General features: G+C 45.3%; 1 protein-coding gene across 1 annotated transcript in view; it reads right to left on the reverse strand.

Moving 5' to 3' along the window:
- Positions 1–504: 504 nt before the first annotated feature.
- Positions 505–17,083, reverse strand: part of tacr1a (tachykinin receptor 1a) — a 28,374-nt gene continuing 11,795 nt past the window's right edge. The window contains exons 3-5 of the mRNA XM_053871100.1: positions 5,200–5,350; positions 4,874–5,070; positions 505–2,795 (exon numbers count right to left, since the gene is read on the reverse strand). Coding sequence (XP_053727075.1) covers positions 2,459–2,795; positions 4,874–5,070; positions 5,200–5,350 — 685 coding nt within the window. The 3' untranslated portion in view covers positions 505–2,458. The remainder of the gene's footprint in view (positions 2,796–4,873; positions 5,071–5,199; positions 5,351–17,083) is intronic.

The following is a 17,083-nucleotide window of genomic DNA, read 5'->3' on the forward strand; positions in this document are numbered from 1 at the left end:
AAGAGCTGAAGCTGTTCAGATCAATACTGGACCCTGAAGAGCTCAGACATTCACATGCATGACCTGAAGGACGCAGCCTGGTCTTCAGTTTTCCAATTTCTCATGTTTATAATGAGCAGCGTGACGCTCGTCCTCTGTTCTCAGCAGAGACTTGGAGCGCGTCCAAGTCGCGGGCCAGCCTTAACAGTCATTACACCTAGATAAAGCACCGTCCTGGTGCTTACCTGCACCACTTGACCAGTCCGAGTGAAGGGCTCTCTCCGTGCATGAGAGCGAGGCTCTCTGGTCACGTTCCATGAAGAAGGTTCTGGACAGCGGCTCGCATATTCAGAGTCATTTCATCCTCAGCTAGAAGATCATTTGGAAGGAGTGGCTCCATCATCATCATGTCTAATTTCTGGACTATAGTGCACCGGAGTATTAGCCCCACCCACTACATTTCAGAAGGAAAATAGATAAAGTACTTAAATAAAGCACTTTGGTCTCCTGGAAATCTCGCCACACTTCATATTCCCACTTGGTTTCAAGTCAGCTCCGGAGCTCCCTGGGTTTGAAGGGATCATTTCAAGTGTTGAACGGCGAGTGCCCTCGCTCTGAGGAGGATTGGGACACACGACACTGACACGCAACACCCAGTGTTAGGGTCAAAAACAAGTGTTAGGGTGAGAAATGGGACACAGCCACAGTCTTCACCTGGAATCCATGTTCGAGTGGCAGCTGACTGGTGTGGAGTTTAGACAGATTTGGTGAAAATAAAAACAAGACATCATGGTGGCTATGATCTTTTATTTGTTCTTCTTCGGCTGCCAACTGCACAGAACATACATGCACCTGAACACACAGGATATTCACCAAACAATAAATACGTAAAGCCTATGAAGAATCACATTTACACGCAGTGTTCAGACAGTCGATGTCTTTCAACGTTTCACCAAGTCACTGTGGCTATTTTCGACGAGGCCGTTTCTAATTTGGGGCCAGTAGCAATTACCACCAGTAGGGAAAGCGTTTTTGGAGCCGCCACCTGTTCAAGTGTCTTAAAATAACCCCTCCACCTGATCCTGTAACCAGTCTGTCTAATCCCAGCTGCCGGTATTGTAGCCAACAAGATCCCGTCACTATCAAGAGGCAGTTAATACTTTTTTTTTCTTTAAGTTTTGTCCATAAAAAGCAGTGCCAATCTGTTGCCTGGTCCACTTCAGCCTGTGTGGTGCATGGAGCACTGACATGGCATCCTCTGCTTTTGTCACACACTGATCATGTGTGACGTTCTGTTTGAGCCTCACGTGAGCCGACGCTGCCGCAACATCGTGTTCCTGCTCCTAACTCCAGTGTTGTTGTTTCCACATCACCGAGACGACACTTTGAAATCCTGAAGGAAACTGTTCCAACTGTCACTGTGGGGTCGCAGCCGGCTTGGCGTGTGCTTCTCACCGACACGTCAGCTGACTCTGGAATTTGGAATAACAGCTTTTGTGTGCCGGGAATAGATCAGGAGTCAGGAGTGTGGGAGACAGTGGGAATGATGGGTGGCAGCAGGTGGCGTGCAAACAAGGGTCACATCATATCAAACAGATTTACGTCGCTCACGGAAACATGGCTCCTAGTTTTGCTTATGAGTCTCGGAACACAGCTACGGTACCGTACATGTTCTGACTTTCACATCTCCATGACACGGATCCCAGGACGCTTCCACAGGAGCCGGATGAGTTTCCCACACAAACGTTGTTCCAAGCAGCAAGGCACGTCACAGTAACAGTAATGAACAGGCTTCCTATTCTAACACTGTAAATCCCTTTGAACCTGATAATATCAGACACATTATCGCTCCGCATCGAGCAAAAACAACCTTCACGGTGTGACAGAGGCCACAAAGAATACTGAGTATAGATATGTACATATAGAGAGACGGAACACGGCAGCAGCCATTGAGAGTTCAGGGTAAAGATTGAAATCAGATTCAGATCACGGCGGACTGATATGTTCAATGACGGTGGAGTGTATGCCACCATTGAATTCTATTGACTGTGAGGGGGACGGAGAGGCGGCACCATGGCTGCTGGAAACTGTGGAAAGTTGTGTAGTGTGGATGGTGTTTTTGCACGCAATATGACGCTTGAGTTTCAGCGCTCTCCTCAGCTGAAACTGACCTGGTATTCTCCAGGCGTCCACACACTGATCACTTCATATGCAAGCCATGTCTTGCACCAACAGCTTCTCTCTTGATGGATTCAAAACACTGCATTCAGAAGCAGCCGGATCCCCGACTAAAATAGACTTCACACAGAATGTGCGAGTCAAGATGTGCGATGATTCACGGATTCAAGAGCAAGCGTGTTGGAGCTGTGAAGACCCCAGGTCTGACGTGTCTTGCTCATCAAATGTGCTCCTCCGCTTCCTCCTGCTCTCACAACCGGCTGTTGCACATATCGTGTCCCGCCACAAGTTCTCTTGCCGTCTAGTCATGTTGGTTGTTGTTGGAATAAAAACTGGACGTCTGGGAAAAAGTTTTGGAAACACTCCGAGACGAAGAGCCATTTGAGGTGAGCTCCAAAAAGGATGTCTGCGACCCTGCGCCTCCAACGGGACAGGCAGCTGTTCCGGACTTGACCTTTGGGGTGTCCATGTTGTCTCCGACCTGGAGGACGGTTGACACGCACGTCTCCATCCGGCTGGCCTTGTAAACGCTGGTCTGAGTCTGAAAATAGCGAGCGGACTTCAGCTCCAGCCCTTCATAGGGGCCAGGAGGGACAAAGGGGCAGCAGCGGAAGGCTTGCTTGAAACCAGCACGGAACCTGGAGAAGAAAGTGACACATCAGAATCAGCTTCATTGCCAAGGCCAGTGAGGATCTCACCAACTAGGAAACTTGGTGCAACAATGAACAAAACAGCCAAGTGCGACAGCTGACACTCTGCTGATGAAGCCACGCTGGTTGTGACGCGTCCGCTCCTCCCTCCTAGCTGCTCACTTTGCAGCAGCATGTCTACTGTGGAGGTTCTTTCAATCTGTTCTGTAAAGTCTGCATCCTGCAGCACATGCACGGGACAATGCTGTGCAGGGAAGCGCCTTCAAATTAAACACGCCATTTAACGCTCCAGTACTTGACGCAGAGTTTTCCAGGCTCATGAAAGTGAGACCCCTGGTTCCCCGCTTAGCAACACCCGCCGGTCCCAGCGTGACGTTTAGAACGCTACGAAAAAAATATATAAATGAATAAAAATAAATGATCATATGAGAAGTAACTAATCGAATATATATATATATATATATATATATATATATATATATATATATATATATATTGGAAAAAATATATATATAATATTAAAGGGTTCCTACTGTATTATGCCATGCTGACATTTTCAGGTGGTTGGATTGTAATTTCAGAACTTCGGTCCCTCAGCTTCTACTATATGAGTCGAAGCCCAGGAGATGGGATTCGGAGAAACACCCTGTGGAGCAGTTTCAGGCGAATACGACAGTGTTTATAATCACCTCGCTGCCACAGCGCCACTGCTGATGCACGGAAGTTTGGCGGGCGCCGCGCCTCCTCTCTAATCAATTCCATGACCCGCAGAGATATTATTGAGATAAGTGCATGCAGTCAATATTGGCACATTGACTCTTCACAGACATCGAACTTGACATTTCCTGTTGACCTTTGTTGAAAGACCATCATCAGCGCCGCTGTTAATTTCGCCGTTAAAAAGCGTTCAACGCTGTTTATACGACTGAACCTGCAGAGCGGAGACACTGGAAGCACCGGACCGTCGCAGCAGTCTCAAGCCCGGTTCGGGGGAAAACAATGGAGGTAGACAGATAATGAAAAAGGTCCATTGCTCGCAGATGAGACGCGGACCGTGGAATATTCAAGTCAGAGGTCGTTTGAATTTCAATGATACGCGACGAGACTCAAATGGGTCGATATCGGAGGGTCGAATCTGGGCCGCCTCGCAGCAGCCTGCCGCCGATATTTTCATTTTTGGAGCATAATGAATTTCAGAGGCAAAACGCCCAAGTGTGAAATCTGATTTCTCTGAGTGCACAACGGCAATTAGCAGGTGGCTGAAATAGACGAGTGATGGATGAAAGACGGGAGCTGAGTGAACATCTGCTGTGGTGCTTCACAAAAACCTCCAAAAATCGGATGCAAGATACATTTTCTGTCGAGGGGGAATACACCAGCAGTTTACACTCAGTAGAAAACAAACTTCTTGTTCAAGACCCTGGAACTATTTTTTTTTTGTGGCACGGACTTCGAGTATGTTCTTAATAGTATTGACATTTAAATGACACGTAACTTCATACATTAGGGGTAAATTCCAATTCCTTCCTCAACTCTCAACCTCAATCCTCAATCTTAACCCTCAACTTCATTCCTCAAAACCAAGAGTTGAGGAAGATCTTGTTCCACATAGGCCACAATCTCAATAAAACAAGTTCATTACCGCTGAGAAAAATGTAGCGTTAAGTAACTTAATCAACAACGACACAGCTAGTCCACACTCAACATCATAAAATAAAAATAAATATCATGGAATAATGAGATAAAAATCTATAATATGGGCATGAACTAAGACAAAACAGAGGGTTTCGTCTGGGTCTCATTGTATTTCTCAGTACCGAGGAGATCGTGGAGTTCCTCAGTCTTATTGCTGAATTCAACTTGGATTTAACCACAACCCTTGAATATGAATGTTATTGCTGGTGGATGTCGCTCGGGAGAAGGGCGTTTGGCATGACCTCCTGAAGCTACTGCCCCCGCGACCCGGCGACAGATAAGCGGGCGACGGTGGATGGATGGATGGATGGACGTTGAATATGTTTGGTTAGCATTTCTGCCGTCGTGGTTTTGCTTTCACGCTCACTGACCTGTCGTTGAGGCAGCAGTAGATGATGGGGTTGTACATGGTGGAGCTCATGGCCAGCCACATGATGGCCAGGTAGACCTGCTGGATGAAGGGTTGCTCAAAGGCTTCGGGGAAAAACTGATGCAGCAGGAAGTAGACATGGTACGGTAGCCAGCAGATCGCAAACGTGCACACCACCACGATCATCATCTTCACCACCTGCCACAGAGATCAACCCTGTCATTGCATGTCACCATGCCACGTCCCATTTGTTTTGACCCAACGTACAAGAAGATGACGCGCCGCTTGAGATCTTGCAGCGTAAAACCAAGAAACACCCTGCATTACCTTGCGTTTGGCAGTTAGCTGCTCCTTGTAGCGGTCAGAGGAGTCTCCAGGGATCTCACTGGCCCAGAGGGTCAGCCCCACCACCAGGTAGGCGCAACCCATCACCAGCAGAGGCAGGAAGTAGATCAGGATTGCCACGCTAACGTAGTACCTGCAAGAAACACGGAGTAGTTTGTTCTTGTCCTTGACTGCTAAAGGCTGCGTTGATGGGAGAGAACGACATATCATATCGTTAGATGAAGGAATATTGATTGTATATATATATATATATATATATATATACTTTTCCTTTCGGCTTCTCCCTTCAGTGGGGGCCACAGCGGATCATCCTCCTCCATCTCCCCTTGTCCTCTGCTTCCTCTTCTCTCAAACCTCCAAACCTCATGTCCTCCTTCACCACCTCCATCCATCTCCTCTGTGGCCTTCCTCTCCACCTTCTGCCTGGCAGTTCCAACATCTCAACATCTTCATCTAGCAGTGTACTGGCTCTCTCTCTCTCTCTCCTCTGTACATGTCCAAACCATCTCCATCCAGCCTCTCTGACTTGGTCTCCTGAACACCTGAGCACATGTGCTGTCCCTCTGATCCTATCATCATCCTGCTCACTCCCAGAGAGAAGCTCAGCATCTTCATCTCTGCTACCTCCAGCTCTGCCTCCTGTCTTCTCCTCAGTGCCACTGTTTCCAAACCATACAACATTGCTGGCCTCACCAGCCTTTTGGACACTTTCCCTTTCATCCTTGCCGACAACCTTTTGTCACACATCACACCTGACACTTTTCTCCAATGATTCCATCAAACCTGTATTCTGTCTGGCACCACAGCACGTAGCAGCCCAGCATCGTGCACGACAGTTACGGCAGCACAGTGTCGAAGCATCTCACTCTCACACATCGATCTACCACTACAGCAGTACCTATAAGCAGTTGGTCGGAACCGATCTCGCTCGTAAGTCAGATGTTTCTTGTGTGTATATATATATATATATTCCCTGCACATCTATCAACCGCCACCAAAGACCACTGTGGCGGCACTGAAGTCTGTTTAACGCCGTGTAAAGCTGGTTGTGCTCCACGTTCGCGACTCAACACCCACTGAGTGAAAATCTGATTTCCCCTCCGCGAACGCTGCAGTGTCTTGAGGGGCTTTTCCTCAGCTATTAACCACAATTATGTTAATGCGAGCGAATACCCATGAGCTCCATCAGCGAGGCCGGGCTCACACATACGCCGCCGCGCGCAGAGAGGCTAAATCAAAAGAGGAAGCCTATCAAAGCCGTACAAGCTCATCAAGCCAAGTTCCGCCTGGAGCTGAGTGAAACACTTTGGAGACGGCAGTCAACGCAGACTTTTCCAAATGAATCCTTTATCACAAAAGGGAAGGAAGTGTTTATACACAGAGGCACTTGAGCGGCGAATTGTCTTTTTAAGAAAAATTGTTGTCGACTCGGCCACTTTGGCCACGTACTCTTTCCAAATCCAATTACCGCTGGCTGCAATTCTCCAATATCACTCTGCTGTAACATGATGAAGATGAAGTTCAGTCAAATGAAGTCGGCGGTAAAATCCCTTCATGTAGTTCATAGATTTTCTTACCAGGCCTCTATTGAATCTTTGGCCTGGGTACGACTTCTTTGAAATGATCGTAGCATTTACACTGCAGCAGAGATGAACGCAAAACTGTTCCAATAGAAAGTTGTGTTTTTAAGTATTTGAAGTACTTTTAAGGAATTTCCAGTTTCTAACCAGGTTTCTGCTTACTGAAAAAAATATTCAATAAAATCTCACATTATTTCTAAACAGAGAGCACCATCTACTGGCCTCTGATAATGTTTCATAAACCATGCAGTACTGTTTCATGAAGCCTCATCTACCCATCACTACTGCTCTGTATTTGAACAATGACTCCACTCTCTTTCTTTGAATTGAAAAATAATACGAACGAATAATACAAATAATATTCATGTTTCATACTGTAGAACAGCCAGGGTGAGACAAGTTCAGTTACTGCACCGTTTTATTCAAGAGAGATCACATGGCTGTGTCTGTCATGGCTGCCGATATTCAATACTTGTTCCTTGAGGTGAAAGAAGGACCTTGGTCCGTGTCAGACGTCGCCTCTTCACATGGTCTCTTGAAATAAGTGAGGAATAAAATGAAGATAAATGGAGCCATTAATACGAGTTAATAAAAGTTGTCAAACAAAGTTTTGCCAGTGAAAAGCTGGAGCTTGATTCAACGAAGGACCTTGATATTTTTTTATAATAAAGGCCAGGCTTTTGGATTGATTTTATTCATGTAATTACAAGAAATACATCATCAGTAGGTTCCTTTATTTATATATGTGTGTGTGTATATATATATATATATATATATATATATATATATATATATATATATATATACAGTGGTACCTCAGTTCTCGACCACAATCCGTTCCAGACGGCCGTTCGAGAAGCGATTTGTTCCCATTACAATGAATGGAAAAGGAATCGATGCCTTCCAATCCTTAAAATAGTCTTTTGTAGGAGTGAATGTAGAGTGTCTGCTGCAGGTGCGCTGTTCCTCTATGTGGTTTTTTCTAGGTTTTTTCCGACTTGTTTCGGGGGCGTTCGAGTTCTGGATTTTGTTCGAAATCCAAAGCAAAAAAATCTCGAAATTTTTGTTCGAATTCCGATTTGTTCAAATTCCGAGACGTTCGAAAACCGAGACACCACTGTATATATATACATATATATATATATATATATATATATATATATATATATATATATATATATTGGCAGCAAGGTTCAACAAACATTTATAAACATTGATGCAAATGCTGTTGAAAAGCAGCTTTATGTGCATTACATTGTAACGGCTTCCACTCTCTTGTCGTGTTACGAAAATAGAGGCAACAGATTCTTATCTGTGGAGTCTAGTGCAGAAACCTTACCAGAACCGGGCTCCACCACAGAGTACAGACAGACTGAGTTAGAATAAGTGTTTTGCTCTGCTGTGGTAGCTGTGGAAGTAATCTGAGAGACAAACCGTCACAAGGTCGAATCTGGCACTGACTGATGATCCCGCCCTTTACTTTGAGGTCAGCGTTGATTTTTTTTTTCTTCCCTCAGGGAACCAAAGTGGGACAGCAAGTACACACACTCCTCGACAAACAGCGTCAGGAGTGGGATGGTCACCATGAATTGTTGAACCCCTGAGACGGACACAACAGATGGTGAGACAGGAGGAAACGCGATGGAGGAATGCGGATTGAGTGAAGAAAGGCGAGCGGTTTTCTTCAGAGAGGAGATGTTTGACCTCCCTGGGTATAGGGATCTGTCTTTGGGGTTTTTCAGGTCCATTATTCTTTGCACTCCACAGCAGTTTTCTATTGAGCCAAATGAATACTTGAAACCACTGCATCCATAGTGCTAGCTTGGTCTGTTGGTGCGTTTCCAGGTCCATTTCCAGCTGGTGCCCATCATTCAAACCCAGAGGTCTGTGACATCCCCCCTCTCAATAGGTTCCATATACAGTATATCCAGGCTACTTTGGTCTCTCCCCCTCATGGACTCCCGGCTATCACACCAGCAGGGGGTTAGAGGTTGAAGTGAAGGATGGCATGTCGTGGGGAGGTCAGGCTGGCAGCCTCCAGACTCACTGAAAACTTTGAATCTGTGTGTCTGAGAGCCACAAAGGAGCAATCAAGAAGGCGCGTGAGGGTGAAGGCCCAGAGTTCCCTGTCACAAGTGATAAAACGGCGCTTGCTTCATCTGCCCCAGTGGCATTTAGCCCGACCTGAGTGGCAGCCGCGCAGCTGCTTCTCAACATCATCCGGTCTGGAGTGGCATCCCTCCTCAGCTAGGACTGAATAATTGACTCGACGTGCATCGACACACAGTCATGAGCTCCGGTGTTCATTATCAGGAAGAAAGATGTCGTCTTAATTACAAACAGCGCTCCATGTTGCGTTCGCGCGGGCCTGTCAGCTCTGGAGTGAGACATGTAACCTTTAAAGATCAGACAAGGTCAAACATAGAGCACAGGCGTCTGTCACAAGCTGTCGCTCAAGGTGCGAGTTAAAGATGAACTCAACCGATTCATTGTATTTCAGCTGCCAACATCATGAATTCACTGAAACAACAAGTTGACACGATTAACTAGTTTCATAAAAGCTAGTTTGGAATCAGCGGACGCTGTATAACTCCTGGAGAGTCGATAACTTACTTCCTTATATCTTTGAGGAGCTGATGCTGATCTTGTGTCCCAGTTACCTCGAAAGTGGGAAGTCAGATCGGAGTGAAAACAAGTCCATGAGAGCTATTGTCACGCGAGCCTTGTCCAGATATACGCAGTGTCTTGATAAGTAGGATGCGTTTTCTTTCCTGTTGACTCAAAAATTCGACTTCCTGTTTACGTTTGTGGGGAGCCTTCTTGGTTTATGTATATTGGATGACGGCAGCACACGCCCTGACACCTGGCTAAAGTCAGCGATCATCATTTCTCCCTCCTGTATTTGGTCTTATACAAGGCGCTGAGGGAGAAAACTTGTTGGTTTCTTCGTCACTACATTATTATACTCAGGCGCAGAGAATGTGTCATGAATCTTTAAATCAAAGTTATGACCTGAGCAGAAAAACCACAGTCAATGAGATGCCCACTGGACTCCATTGAGGAGGTGGCAGACGGAAGAATGTTGGCCAAGCCTGACACCTCCGACAGACAACACCTCGCTCCTCTGATGCCTCAGAGTGGCTCAGACTTTTTCACCCTAGTGCATCATCGCAGTGGCTCATCTGTGGATCCGTTTGAAAGTCTTCATATACCGCGTCTTCGTCTCATCTTGGTCTCGATCTCCAAATATCTTGTCTCGGTCTCAATGCTCCCTAGTCTCAAGTCATAATGTTTTGGTCTCGGTTGGTGTGGTCTTGACTACAACATTACATATATATTTCAAAGTGAAATGAATAATTTCCCCAGACGACAATAATGACTTTAAATTTCTGTCTGTCTCACGCACAAAACCCATGCAACAATGACTATTTCTCAACTGTCTTTTGTGTTGGATTTTCAACACATAAATGGAGACACAACTGGCCTCTGGCTCTCAATCCAACCGATATGAGGTTGTGGTTCAGCTCGTCTGCAGCCAGTCCATCGCAGGATGAACACAAAAGACCAATACAGTCCAGTGTGAAATGTTCCCATTATCTCCTCAATAGACAACAAATAAATATTGTTACAGTAATGCCATGTCAGGGGTTGTGCTCGCTCTCCGCAGAGCTTTATGTTGATATGATGCAGCAGAATGACAAAGTGGGCTTCAACAAACAAGTCCATTTAGAGCGACATACATTAAATATCATGTTTGTGTCGTCGTGATCCACCGAAATCACAGCAGCAACATTCACTTTGATCCGTGAGGAAGAGAAGCAACTTGCCTTTAAAATGCACCGCGGCACTCTTGTGGTTTATATAGTCTTAAATGGTTGTTTTGTCTGGAGAACAGAGATGCTTTCATTGCAAATGATATTTACAGCGGGTGCCAGAGCCACGTCCTCAAGAGACCCAAACGGCTCTGGGGAGAATTCTAGTGCTTCCGCTGATGGATGAGTCTTCAACAAAGACTGCGTCACATGATGTTCAAGACCTTCCTGCTTTCACTCAAACGCAAGAGTCTCAATTGATGGGCTGCAACTCAAACCAACAGGAGCGAGATCACAGTGCCGCAGGAACACATTCATAATAATTGGAGTTCGCTTTTATCCGGCGGTTCACCCATGGCTAGTAAACTTGGATAAGGCTTTTGGAATCCTCCCGCTGGTTACGGGACGCTCTAACTCGGAAAACCCTCATTTTGAAACACAGCTCTGCCGCTGCGCGTCAGATGGCCTCTGCCAGCGCATCAGCGGAATCAATATTGGCTTGTTTGCTGGTAATTCTTTTCACTTTAATAGCAAAACAAAAGTCACTGGGGTGTTTGGTGTAATGAGATCATTTTTCGACTGTTCCATGTCTCCAACCCTCGGGATAACGTTCCCGATGTGTCTGCTCTTTTGGGTGTGCCAGCGCACGGGCGTCATAATGGTGACAAAATATCTATTGTAACTGTGTCATTTTGGTTCAGAAATACAATCGTCTCAAAGCGTCTCAGGGATGAGTTGAGGGATTGTGTTCAAGAACCGGTAAGTAAGTCGTCCTCCCTCCAAAAAACACATGGCAGTAATCTGTTTTTGACTTAAGTTACGTTTATTTCCCTCAAACTGCTTCCCCAACGGTCAACAGATTTTCCTCACCAGCTTCTATCATGAATATTCAGAGTGTTTTTATAAGCATGCTCACACTGGGTGGAGGGAAGCCTCCTGCTACTGAGGCCTGTTCTGAACAGTCCTGTTTTGGTCCTGCTGAAGAGAGTGGAGGAGCCGTGCAAGTCATTGATGTCTTCATCCTCAGTTTGAGGCATAAACCCAACTATGAAAGAAAAAGTGGAGGCAAAGTAGGTGAAAAATGGTGACAATATTGGAAGTGGAATGAAAATGTGCTCTACAATTGAGATTGTTAATACATATATATAGATCACAGCTAACCAACTGGACATTGTGGTGGAGGACAAGAAACAGAAGAGGTCAGTGGTGATGTGGTGACAACAATATCATGAAGAAGGAATACAAAAATGTTGAGAAGTGTCTGGGGTCGAAGGACCAGCCGGAATAGAAGTGGGAGGTCAAGACTACTGTGGGCCCCGAGTTAGTCACAGCGCTCCGGGAGGTGACCCTTAAACTGGGAGTGCGGGGAACCAGGAGACGTACAGAAACTCTCTTCACTGAATCATACTGGATGTCAGTTGTCTGCTCCTAAGTGACGAAACCGAAATCACTGTGAATAAATAGATTTTTGTCAGGCTATAAATAACAATTGACAAATTATTACAAGTAGAATGAATTGACGCTACGCGGTGGCTTATTGAACCCCATCTACCTACCTGCATCTTTTTTTTCTAACATGTCACACTGCAATGGAAGACAGAAAACCTAAACATTTAAACGTGGAAAGCTGCCTTCGGCATCAGTGTAGGATGGAAAAGTCCACTTTCCCAACGTCTATATAAGACGCCATGGGAGTGAAGATGGTACAACATCCGAAGCCTCCGTCCAGAAGAGTGTGTAGTTCAAGGAAAGACGAAGATACTGCACAGAACCCTCCAACTCCCAGGTCTCTGGCAGAGCACCCAAGCTTGAGAAATAACACAGTTACCACCGTATGAGGGTGAAAGGGACATTAATACATAACTTATTAAACAAATGCAACCATAATTTCCAGAACTCAATACCACCACCTCCCCTCCTGAGACAAACACCCTGGCCACATTCAATTTGTTGCTGCAATTTCTGTGTAGGTATTCTGTCAGTAAATACCCACAGAAATGTAACTTCCGTTACTTCAGCTATTTTTCTATCTAAACGCATGTGAGATATTCCCCTTAGTGACTCACGATTCCGCTAGATTTGGTGCTTGATCACTCAGGAGAAACACAAGTGTGATGAGCGTGTGTGTCGTGCCGCCCTTGTAGGCACAAATAACAGTCTCTATCTGTGAAGACCCTCATTTGGCCAACCTCAGAGAACACCATGTGCTGACTCTGTCTCTGAGTCTGGCTTCTTCTCCCTGTAGTGTTTGTTCTAATGAGATTATTCTTGTTTTCTTCCATGGTTCACCCACCTGACTGTTCTGTATCATTGGTCCAGCAGGCTGTGACCCCCGTCCTCTGGGCCAGTGAGCGTGGTTTGGTCTAACTAACTCCCTTCCTGTCAACGCACACTTCAGAGACTGAAATATTTGGGCCGATTCAGCAGCCGCCAGCACAGAAGAACATTTGATGAACGGTGGGATTTATCTGTGAGCGAGCAGGATGGGACGTCTCGTGATGGGGTGGTGAAGAATCCCTGTTGGCTGTTGTATCATCGGGTCCTGGACGTGACAAAGCACTGCATCGCGGCGATATGACAACGTGAGAAAGTAGGCGGCATCAAACAGTGAAGGGCGATTATACACTAAAAATATTTGCAGTGATGAGTGGAGACTGTGGAACCTGTTATCCTATGCTCTTTTCTTTGGTCGTCAATAAAGCAGGTGGGATCAGAACGGACCCTTCTCACCCTGGTCATGGACTGTTTGTCCCTCTTCCCTCTGGCAGGAGGCTACGATCCATCCAAACCAGAAGAAGAACATGCTTCTTCCCCTCAGTCAGACTGATGATTTCATGAACAGCCCCTGTTGTTTGTGGGTTATTTATTTATCAGTTACTTTTATTAGTATTGTTTATTTTTATTCATTTTTATTTGACTTTAGTTTTTGTTTATATATAGGGAACCTTTGTCAGTGCAGGAGTTCCTGCTCCACTGATCCCACTGATGCACAAGACACGTGGCAGCTAGGATGAGAACAACAACAACAAACATGGAGGAATCATCCCTGAACAAAAGTAAACAAAAGCATCTGTTTGGTTTGGTTCAGGGAGGTTTTTCACTACACAATGTCCAGGGTTTCCACCACTCTGCATAGACTTCTTCTAACATTGAAATTCTTATACAAAGACACTAAAAGAGCTTTAGTTGAAATAAGGTGATATAAAAACTTGAATATAGCCACCATCCTGATTTATGGTGCTATTGTCAAACTGATGCAAAATAAACAATATTTTGTTGTTTCAATGTATGTCGGCTCCATCATTTCATTCAGTAATATACCACATTCAGTCAAGTTGAAAAATGAGCTTCTTCTGGCAAATATTCTAATACCATTAAGCTGCGTTTGAGATCAATTCATCACAAATTCTCTATTTAACTAGATTGTTTTTTAATCGACTCCCAATAATGTTTTCTTTATTATTGCACATTCAAAGCACTTTCCTAGTTGGTGGGATCCTCACTGACTTCAGCAATGAAGCTGATTCTGATTGGCTGTTGAGAGAGCGTCGTATTCATCTGGGTAGATTTGATGCCATTGTTGAAGTCAAGGCTGGCGGCTACTGGAAATCACAGCCAGGGCTTCACTCCACTGCCTGGAAAAGGCTCCAGCAAAAGCAGCAGATTTGGAATTTTCAGAACGAACAGCAAGATGGAGTCAGTTGTTGGGACATCAAAGGTGCCTGTGACTGCAGCCAGCATTATTGTGACTGTCCTTCCTCATTATTAAGAAGATGGAGAAGTGACCTTTGGTCCCAGACAGGACGGACCCAGATGTGGATCTGCTTGGGGCAACCCTGCACTGTCTGTCTGTCTGTCTGTCTGTGTGTGTGTGTGTTCCCTCACGCTTGGCTGTATCTCTTCTGGACAACATGCTTCCACAAACGCATGTTTGTCGTAAAGAAATGTTTGGGATCGTTACGAGTTTATAATCCCCAGCATCATGGCAGTGATGGCCAATAACTTACCTCATTAAACACAGTGAACACAGACTAATGAATTTCAACACATTGGTTTATAGACACTGTGTGGCTCATCCATTATGAACATCCCACATTATTGCCCTAAATTTCTTATATGACCTGAATTGGCTGTATTTTTATTTTAATGTGAAGATAGGACTTTAAAATCTTCCTTCCTTGTATATGACTTACCTACCTACCTTCTAGTGATGAGGCTTCACGATACAGTGTCCTGATTTTCAGAGGCCACCGGGTGGCGCTGTCTGCTGTAAAATGTTTGGATTGAACAAATCACATCATTGCTAAACCAAGAGCTCCATCTAGTGGCCTCTGAAAATCAGGACACTGTTTCGTCAAACCTGCAACGCTGTTTCATGAAGCCTCATCTTCACGTCACCTGTATCTTCTCTTTATCGCCAATGATCTGATTGGGCTACGCAGGTGAAATAGTTTGATCGATCCATCCATTCATCTGTTTCCAGATCAGTTTCCACTCCCTTCATTTGGTCCTCTGCTCCGCACATCCTCTTCATCCCATCCTCAAATCCTCACCCCCCTGCCTACTGCCTACTGTTCCGGCAGCCATCTTGTGTTGTGAAACCTGATCTTGACTGTCTATACCTCTGTCTAGTTTGAGGCTGGTATCGCTCACCTCTTTGCTTGTGACCTGGATTCTCTGTCCCCTATCGACTTGTTTGCCTGTTGGACTGAGCTACCTGCTGTCGACCTTGGACTGAATAAAGACTTTAGCATTGATCTGCTGAGTGTTTGGGTTTGTTGCCAGTTTTGTGCTCAGCACTCTGATGCAACTGACTTTTCCTTTGGTATCATTCCTGGTATTGAATATGCTGATACAGGTGTCACTCAGAAAAATGAATTTCAAGTGAAGCCATCCAGAACAACTGAGTCAGAGCATGCTATTTTGAGGCCTCACACTTGAATACTTGCATCACGGAATGTAGAGGCAGACAGAGCTGGTTTGGAGTCTGGCTCTGTTCAAATGTCCAGACAGTGGGACCTGACCTGAGGTCAGTCTTACTCTGTGCACCGGATGTCATGTTCCATTCAACCAAATAGTGGAACTCTAGATCTGATCGTGGACAGTCGATTTGTCGCCATGCTCCTCACACTAAACTCAATTCCCGCAGCAAAATGGGTGACTCAGGGTAGAGATAATACACAGCACTACGTCGTGTGCACCTGAGTGGAGACGTTTGAGGCACTGGTTGGATCAGATATGGATGAAAACAAGGAGTGAGAGGCTAAAAAAGCCAAGCTGACCGGGATTTTTATGAAGGACAAAGTTGCCGTACACAACTTCATTTGGCTCATGATACATCCTGTTTGGCTCACTGGCATGGGAGATTAAGTGTGTGAGCATCCGAGTGATGGAAATTTCACTGTTGCACGAGCAGAGCCGAGGCACAGAACCCCATCTTCAAGCTTCAGCATCAGGGGAAATGTCACCCTAAAGGAAGGCTGGATCCTTGTTCCACGCTGAGGGTGATTTATTGTTTCTCGGTGGAAACAGAACCAGCTAGTCTGACACGGCAAACGTCAGACAAATAGTCCTGTAAAAAGGACATATCCTATAGAGAAGAGGGGACCCTGGAGGAAGCTCCTCGTCGCTGTATGGTATATTGAACCTGGAAACTATTCCTTCGCTTAACGTCACTGACACTCAGGAACCACCAGGAACACTTCTAGAAACCAATCCTGTCCACACAGAGATGGAGTCTGTAGTATCCGTGTGAATTCTTCCACCGTTTTCAGTCACTGTATCTGATCCCACAATGGATACATTTGAAATCGCTGGATTCGTGTGGACAGCTGATCCACCTGTCTGAAAACTGAAAAGCAAAGACTCTCGAGAACTGAGCCTAAAACGCAGCATTAAAACCTGCACTGACTTTTAATAGATAAAATTGTAAAAAAAAATCCACTCAGTGACGGAATAACCAACATTATGCTGGGAAATGACTGGTGTGGACAGCAATGTCTGGACAGCACATTATATATATATATAGATTGTCCAGCACTGAACATAGAGCTGCAGATGACATTGTTCTCAGGCTGGCAAAGCAAGTGCAACAGCGAGGCTCAACCCTGGAACGGCTTGACAAAATGACTTAATTAAACTGGAGACCACCAGACTGAAGAATGGCGGCAATATAACCCTCAACCTGCAGAAACAAAAACCGCTTTTGCAACTCCATTTCCTTTAAGTGGCAGGCAAAGTCAGCCAGAGTTTACTGGCTGAGTTACGGTGAACAAATGCTTCAGTGTCAAAACAAGGATGATGCAAACAGAATGGATGGATCACTGTTATCATGCCTGTGTTTATACGAGTGTTACAAGCCTCTGATGGGGAAAAAACAAGCCTCGTTTCATTTGTATCACCAAACCCTCTCTGACAGCACCAGTTCTTCTCACGCTTTAGAGAACATTAGCACATATACTACTCTACTTCACT

This window comes from Synchiropus splendidus, chromosome 7, assembly GCF_027744825.2.
Source record: "Synchiropus splendidus isolate RoL2022-P1 chromosome 7, RoL_Sspl_1.0, whole genome shotgun sequence".
NCBI classification, from domain to species: Eukaryota; Metazoa; Chordata; class Actinopteri; order Syngnathiformes; family Callionymidae; genus Synchiropus; species Synchiropus splendidus.